This window comes from Prunus mume, linkage group LG4, assembly GCF_029339155.1.
Source record: "Prunus mume cultivar Tortuosa linkage group LG4, ASM2933915v1, whole genome shotgun sequence".
NCBI lineage: Eukaryota > Viridiplantae > Streptophyta > Magnoliopsida > Rosales > Rosaceae > Prunus > Prunus mume.
The window spans coordinates 24,883,114-24,891,276 of record NC_142701.1 but is presented as its reverse complement, the minus strand read 5'-3'; the positions used below and the strand labels follow the sequence as shown (position 1 = coordinate 24,891,276).

The window sequence follows — 8,163 nt, the reverse complement described above, 5'->3', positions numbered from 1 at the left end:
GGATGGAGCAGGCATGTAGGCCAAGGTCCACAAATTTAAATATTGGGGAGAATGGGGCTCTTCGCTCACTGTCGAAACAGAGAGAGTGGGGAAGAGAGAGAAACATGGAGAATAGGGGAAGGGTAGAATAGAAAAGAGAGAGAATAAAAAAGAATAAAATTAATTAAAGAGTATTAAAAGCAAAAGAGAGTGTAAGTGGAGAAAATGAGATTTTTTAATTGTTCAAATATTAGCTTTATAATAATTTATTTTAAAAAATTAAAATAATAAGTCATGTGCCAAGCATGTGACTTTTTAATCGGAATAGTGGATGAAATTCGAAAAAATTGGGCTAAATTAGCTATTTATATAAGTTTAGATGCTAAATTGACTGAAAAGTTAGTTCAGAGTGTTAAGTTCGATTAAGGTTATAGATCAAAGAGTAAAACCGCTGAAAATCCTTCTTATGGGACTATATTACTGTAATAGCAAACTTGTGTCTCACGGAAGTGTTACCAGACTACTCACACGGTGAAAATTATTTCCCTAGCTAGTGCCCTTTGACCTTTCCATTCGAAGTCAAAGTAAAAAGGTAATTTTTTTTTATGAAGGCCAAGTGAAAATTTTTCTTTAGATAAGTAAACAGATTTATTCAACAAAAGTAGGTGGTGGAAATTAATTACCAAGCAAATAGAAACCACAGAGAAGTGGAGAATAGAACTGTAGTTTGGAGTTCAGAGAAACCTAAAACTGTCAAACACATCAATAGTATTACCCCAGGGACATAAAAAAGAGAACATAATATTGAACAAAATCATAAAATAAAAATAAAAAAGTTCTACAGGGAACCTAAAAGCGAAGATTGGTAATGCACCGATTGAATGGAGGATTATTTTTCCCTGTGATTACTAAGATAGTAGTGGCAATGAATCTTTTGATGAAGCAGTAACACCATCGAAACCTGATCCTGTTGATTCAGATGCAACATCCCAAGGACAGTCACAAATTACTTCATTTCGGACATGTTCAACCTCTTCCTGCTTTTGTTGCAGATTAGAAGCCTTAACTGATTTTTGAATCCACTCCAACTCCATTGCCACTTCTTTCATCGTAGGTCGTCTCTTTCCACTTAAATCCAAGCATCTCTTTGCAAGGGTAGAAACTGCCAAAATGTCTTCCGTTACACCCTCCTCCTTAACTTGAGCATCAACAATATCAAACAGACGGTTCTCCTCCATTGAAAAATTGAAATATGCAACTAGGCCTCTGACTTCTGGTGACCTTGCTAAAGAAACCGGCTTTTCTCCAGTCAAGAGCTCAACAAGAACAACTCCAAAGCTATACACATCGCTCTTATCTGTAAATTGACTAGATTGGAAGTACTCCGGGTCCAAGTAACCAAATGTTCCATGTACTACTGTGGTAAGGTGTGTTTGATCAATGGAAACTGATCTTGAAGTCCCAAAATCTGCAACTTTTGCTCTGTACTCTTCATCTAAGAGTATGTTTGTAGACTTGATGTCCCTGTGGTAAATTGGAAAACCCGCTGCTGAGTGTAAGTACGAAAGAGCTCCTGCAACTTCTGCTGCAATCCTTAAGCGCATTTGCCATTTAAGTAGAAACTCCTCATTTTGTTGATGGAGATACTGATGGATAGTCCCTTTGGGAATGAATTCATAAACCAAAAGAGGAACTTCGGTCTCCAAGCAGCAACCCAGGAGCTTAACCACATTCCTGTGGTTAATTTGTGAAAGAATGACAATTTCATTGATGAACTGTGCAACTTCACCTCCATCAACTACTTTAGACTTCTTTACAGCAACAATTCTTCCATCCGTCAACATTCCTTTGTAAACGGTACCTTGGCCTCCCTGGCCAAGAATTCTATCTACATTAAAATGGTCTGTGGCTGTCTCTAACTCCTTTGAATTGAACAACTTAATCTTCTCAACATTTACTTCACCAGAAGACAATTGTTGCTCCGGCAGTAAACCACCATTTTGTTTAAATAACTTCGCCTTCTGTTTAATGGCTTTTCTTTTCTTTATGACTTTGTACAACCACCAGGAAGCGATGAGCAGAAACAAGAATCCAAGACTGCTGCCGATACCTGAACAACTCAACAAAATAAGAAAGGATAACTTCAACTTGGTCAAGTAGATATTGCTTGCTATTACATATATAACCAAAACTATTTTACTTTTTTTTTTCCTTTATGAAGGAGAACTAGTGGAGGAGATGCTAAGATCTCAATCTCTGGATTATGTTGAGTTTCATTATGCTTCTGGGAATTGTTATATTAATCCAAATCATCTTGGCAATTCTAGATTATGCATTCTTATATCAGAGGGCGTAGACTTTGTGGTGCAGGGGCATACCTATAAAGATGACTTTAACCTGCGAGTTGCTCTTTGGCGGGTAGCATCCGTAGCCCCCAGCCGAATTCACACATATGAAGTGTTCAGAACAGCGCCGGTCGGGAAGCTCACATTCGTTGATGTCTGGATTAATATGTATTGAAACAAATTTAAATTGATGGTAAAATCAACTGCCATTAGAGATTATTTCTATAAAGCATGTATAATGGTGTTAGAAGTTTACCTAGACATCCGTCAAGAAGATAGGGATTTCCTTTATAGCCTCCTGGGCAGGAACATTCAAGCCTCGAGGATTCATTGATGGAAGAGCTGTCATTGTAGCTTAGACAATAAGCACGGCCTGGGCCAGAAGATCCAATCGTGAAATTTGGTTTAAAAAAGGTTCCATACACATCGGTTGTGGAGTGAAATAAGCTCCATTCTAGCATCACCGGAACATAGTCCATTTCTCTGATGGCAGAAAAGTTTGTGGAATTATTGCCAAACCAATCACGGTCTGCCAAGAATGCGTAGTGACATGAACTCCGTGTACTATAATTTCCATAATCCTGGAAACTGGTACTGAAGGCAGAGAGAGATGAAGGGAAGGGCTGCCTGGCAGGTATCACTCCTATTTGTTGAAATGTTACATTCGGAACTGCATCCACTTGAAATAATGTAGCCATTTGAGTTTGAGGTGATTGTGGCCATAACACCACAACCCACTGCAGTGAATATGTTCTTCTGGGAATATACAAAGGGGGTTCCCTCCACGTTGGCTGTTTGGCGGCTGATTGGCTTGTTGCTGCAATTAGAGAAGGTGATTGGGTTTCTGACCTTTAATGTGCCTTCTTCCACTGAAATTTCTAGCACCTCCAGATTGGCACGATTCAAGAAAGGTATCGATTTTCCAGTAGAGTTGTCACACATTATTCGAAACCAGCTGTCATTAATGTGACAACCTGTTCCAATTCCAAAAGGATATGGGATTTCAATGCCGCCGCAATTCGATTGACAGTTAGGCTTTGATATGGGTGGTTGTGCTAGTACTGGACTACTCATAGACCAGCACAACAGACTAAACAGAGTAATATGGGAAAGCAACTGGACAACCATTCTGCTTTTTCTTCCTCTATTTTTTACCTATATATCTGCAGTTTCTAGTAGGAAGCTTGGAGTTAGCTAGCATAGCCAATGATTTTCAACTCCCAATCTTCCGCAGAATAAATATAAAGAAGGTGTAGAGAAAGCAGTTGGTTCTCTGGACTTTCCTTGTGCTTGGATCTCTTCATTTCATACCAGATCAAAGGAAACGGTATTGTCCTTGGTCTGACTTGTCTCTTTGAAATTTATATGGCATTCTAGAATGCCAAACCTTTTCTCTTTCTTTCCTGCTTTAGAAAATACTAGCAAAAGGTACCCGCGCGATGCTGCGGGTTTTAAAATTGCGTGAAATGTGTATAAAGCAATGAAAATAGGCAGGGAACATCTCAACTACCCAATTGCCAAAACACTCAAAGGATTTACCAACACGTTCAAATATTGTAATCATCTAAACCTATCATTACAACAACAAATTAACACCAACCAATTGTCGATGCCATTAGCTAATTCCTATGCTCTATTCACAAAACTTAAAACAATTAATTGAAATTTCCGCCTAGAAACTCACCCCTTGCTTAACAGAACTGAAAACACCAACCAAACTACTCTATCCAAAGCAAAGAAAGACCACCTGCAACATATCAAAAGAAAACATGATTTTTTTAAAAAGAAGAAAAAGAAAAAACAGAAAAATCGGGGAAGAAATTAGCTTGAGTATTTTATGCATGCACAATCTTTTCATTAAACCAAAAAATTAGCTTGAGCAAAATCTGTATGGAAAGAAACCACAGGGAAAATGTATGTAATTGAGTTCCTTACCTCTCCAACATTAAATATAAATCTTTGCTTGTCAAAGAATAGCAACACTGAAGGAGATGTATCTTGCGTATCCATTCCAGTCCCTAGCAGCTGCAAAGAGTAGAAGCATGGCCAAATTATTAGCCCATGAAAAGGAAAAAAAACAATATAACCAAACTCTGCATTCTGAAATTAGGATATACAAACTTTTTTAGTTTTCAATAAGTCTCCATTCAATGCAAAAATCAACAAAAATCCGCTTGGTAAATCAAACCCACAAACAAAAAAACCTATGAATTTTAACTTTTCTGAATTCTTTCTCGTCATCTCTAATGTCCACAAACAGAATTCCAATTTAGAAGTCAGATTTTCAAATCCCACATATTTCCTAAACCAATCTTCTTCAAGTCAACTATGCTAAAACATTGCAATCAGTTCCTAGAATCACACTCCCAAATTTTCTTTCCCCTACCAAAACAAAAATTATCAAATTCAAATCCCCAGTCCCATAAACCAATATAAGAACGAATTTGAATTAAAACCCTGTAGTAAAAGAACGAACATGTCTTTAAACATATCTACCCAAATAGCAGACATATCCTGCTTACCAAAACAGAGCTATCCTAAACCCTGTAACAAAAGAACCAGCATATCCAAATACCGATTTTGAGGGTTTACCAACTAATTTTTAATAATCAAACAGAAAACCTTACCAAAAGCAATCATATAGTATTTTAATAACCAAATTGTTTCACCTGGTTTCATCAAAATAATAACACAATCAAATCAATTTCAGTATTTGGATAACATTTGCAAATCAATAACACAGATCCACTATGAGGAAAAATTAGGAATTTGGACTTTTAGGGCAGCAAATTAAAACAGGTCTTATAGTTTAATAAAATAAGATCCAAGATATTAGTAACAAAAAAAAAATGAAAAAGAAGAGCAACAAAAATTGAATGGAAAGATGAAGCAAAATTTACTTACAGATCAGTGAGAGAGAGAGACCGAAACATAGAAAAAGCTGGAGTTCAATCTTAAGAAGAAGACCAACGCTCGCCACTCCTATAAAGTCAAAGCCTCCAGATAACAATTGATAACAAACTTAGAACAATTGTGATAATTTATAATTAAATAGGTATGAGAGAATTAAGCCAAAACACTCAACCTTTAATAGCCTCAAATCAATGGGTGTTTATTCTATTGCTACAAATTTGGAAACTGGTAGGTGTTAGTGCAAACAAATGGGAAAATTTAGTGAAGACAATGGCTATTATTACAGAATTAAGGCCACAAAATCAACTGCACAAACCACAATTTAAATACACATTCTACGAATGTGGTGGACAAAAGTATAATGTCATTGCCACAAATATTTAAATACCTATAACAGAATGAATCCAAAAGACCCAGCCTTTAATAGAATCAAACCAAATACCCATAACAGAATCAAACCATGTGCAAGTTTGTTGTACAAAAGAATAGATTATCTCTAGACACCTATGGTCAAAACTGATACATGTATTCCCATTTATAGGCTATGTTAATTTAATGGAGAAGCTATAAAACCAGAAATAACCTATAAACACCTATAGGTTATAGAACCCTAATCAACTTACTGATAGCATCAAGGGAAGCCAAGAGGACCTGTCCGGGAACTATGGCAAAGAATGCATTCCCTGCTTGGGATTTAACCAAACGTCCCATCACTGATCAAATCGTAATACCAACCCCATCAAGCACAGATTTGCCAAGCTTTGATGCCATTTTTGACAACTACTATCACTGAATTAGCAAAATAAAGTAGAAAGAACTGATAAGAAAAAATAAATTTAATGTGTTAAACTTATAACCATAAAAACTTAAAAAGAAATTCATATAGTCCTCAGGGGAACCTTTCAAATTGATTCAGTATGAAATCTAACATTAAAAAATCATAAAATAAACCTAACCTCCAACATAAAATACCCATTTCATATGAGATTTCCTTCCCTGTTTCTGCTTCATGTCACCTATATACCAAAGAAAAGATATCAAGAGAAATATCATTTTAAGGTATAAAAATAAACCATAACTATGAAGGAAGAAACACATTCATTGTCCACATCTCAATTCATTATAAGGTATAAAAATAAACCACAACTAATCCTAAAATTAAGGATTTAAAGTAACAAATTTACAATAAAGATTTTTTTAAAAAAGTTCAAACTTAAAATGGAACCAAGTGAAAGAAGAGAAAACTAAAAAGGCTATGGAGCATAAAGCATTTAAGTTTTTGAGAAGAATGTGCAGAGAAATCGGGTGTAAAAGAAGGTGTGGATATGCTTGATAGGTTTTCATAATATTCCAGAGGATGCCTATGACGCAACCTCCTTCACATCTGCCACCAAAGCCAAACATCAAATACAAAATACGATTCAAATTATCGAAACAAAATTAGAAAAAAGCGAAATAAATGTGATAAAAGAGTGACGCTTTGGGGTCAAAGGTGGAGCCCTTTGGCAACAAATTGGATTTTGCCAGGAGGAGAGTTGAGAAGGAACCACTTCCCCACCCCAAAAAAACATTGACTACATTAGAACACTAACAAATAATCAAAATGGGTACAAATTTATTAATTGGAAAAAAATAAAGTATAAACGGCAAAGAGAACAAACCTCATTAATGGCAAGCACTTGGCCATTGCTCTTCTTGACCTTCTTCAGCTTCCTCATGAAATACCTAATCCAAACAAATCAATCAACAATATTAAGTTTAACCAAAAATTCACCAATGAACATTTGGGAAGGCTAAGGATTATTCCAGAACTTGGACTTGGCGTGAACCTCATTTGTGGCCCAGAGCTTCATTTGGTAAATCTTGGGGTGCTCATTAGATGCCATAGGGAGCTTTCTCCCAACAACCTGGTACTGGTGGAACTGCAACACAAAAAAGACACCATTAATTGCAGCTTTACCATTTGACATGCCCTAAGAGAAATATATCACACAAAAACAAATACCAAATTAAATGGAACCTAAGAAACTGTGAAGATAATTTCTAGATATTTGTTCACCAAATTTCATACAACAATCCTCCACTTAAACTGACTGTTCACAACAATACTAAGAATTTGTAGGCATATTACATATGCAATATTTGGCTAATCCATTTCACCAGCAACCATATATTTAACTAAATAAACTATGTCGAAAACCAAATGGGTATTCTTCCAGAATAAAACCAACCTTCTTGAAGCATACCCATCTAAGTTATAAGAACCCCTTAGCATCCCAATACCCTAACATGGAAAAAAGAAGCATAATTTAGAATTCTGTAACAGAAATTGTCTCATTAAATTAAACAGAAATAAAAAACAGCGAATTTAAGGCTGAGATGTAATCGACTTATTGAAAGAAAAAAAATTGAGGGTGAGAGAACGATTGACAAACCTCTTTGCTAGTCCAAATGCGGAACCCTACTTCGTTTTTTCTTGCAACACCTTCAAAGTCAGTCAACATTCTGTGCTGTTCTACAAAAGATATTTACGAACACAGAACGTCATAAAATACCTTTATTGTAAATTTGTTCAACACAAAAAATCCAGAACCAAAATATTTGACGAAATTCTATTAAAAGAAAAATAACTGAAATTAATGAGAGGGAGAGAGAACATTGTATCCCTCAACTTCTGTACATATACACTGGCTCTGTCCCACAACATCAGCAAGGGCAATGGCAAGCCTTTATTCAAGCACAAACAGTCACATGCCATTACCAATTCAAAAGCCTGTTCAATCCCATCACAGGGGAGAAATACAATCAAAATTAATAAAAGGGAAAGAAATTGAAATACAGTGGAGGCGATTAAAAGATGCAAACCTTGTTTCTATTTCAAAGTCCACGAATAGATGTAAGTGCACCATTTTGTTGTAGTCCTGCA

General features: G+C 35.9%; 1 protein-coding gene across 1 annotated transcript; it reads right to left on the bottom strand.

Moving 5' to 3' along the window:
- Positions 1-626: 626 nt before the first annotated feature.
- LOC103329052 (wall-associated receptor kinase-like 22) lies at positions 627-7,862 on the bottom strand. The gene is given in 13 exon segments (XM_089050715.1): positions 627-2,089; positions 2,358-2,480; positions 2,581-2,942; positions 2,944-3,766; positions 4,009-4,071; positions 4,260-4,349; positions 5,229-5,321; positions 5,861-6,026; positions 6,194-6,253; positions 6,899-6,962; positions 7,067-7,159; positions 7,469-7,521; positions 7,673-7,862. Coding segments are annotated over 4 exon segments (2,196 nt in total). The 5' UTR covers positions 3,453-3,766; positions 4,009-4,071; positions 4,260-4,349; positions 5,229-5,321; positions 5,861-6,026; positions 6,194-6,253; positions 6,899-6,962; positions 7,067-7,159; positions 7,469-7,521; positions 7,673-7,862; the 3' UTR covers positions 627-887.
- Positions 7,863-8,163: the final 301 nt, after the last annotated feature.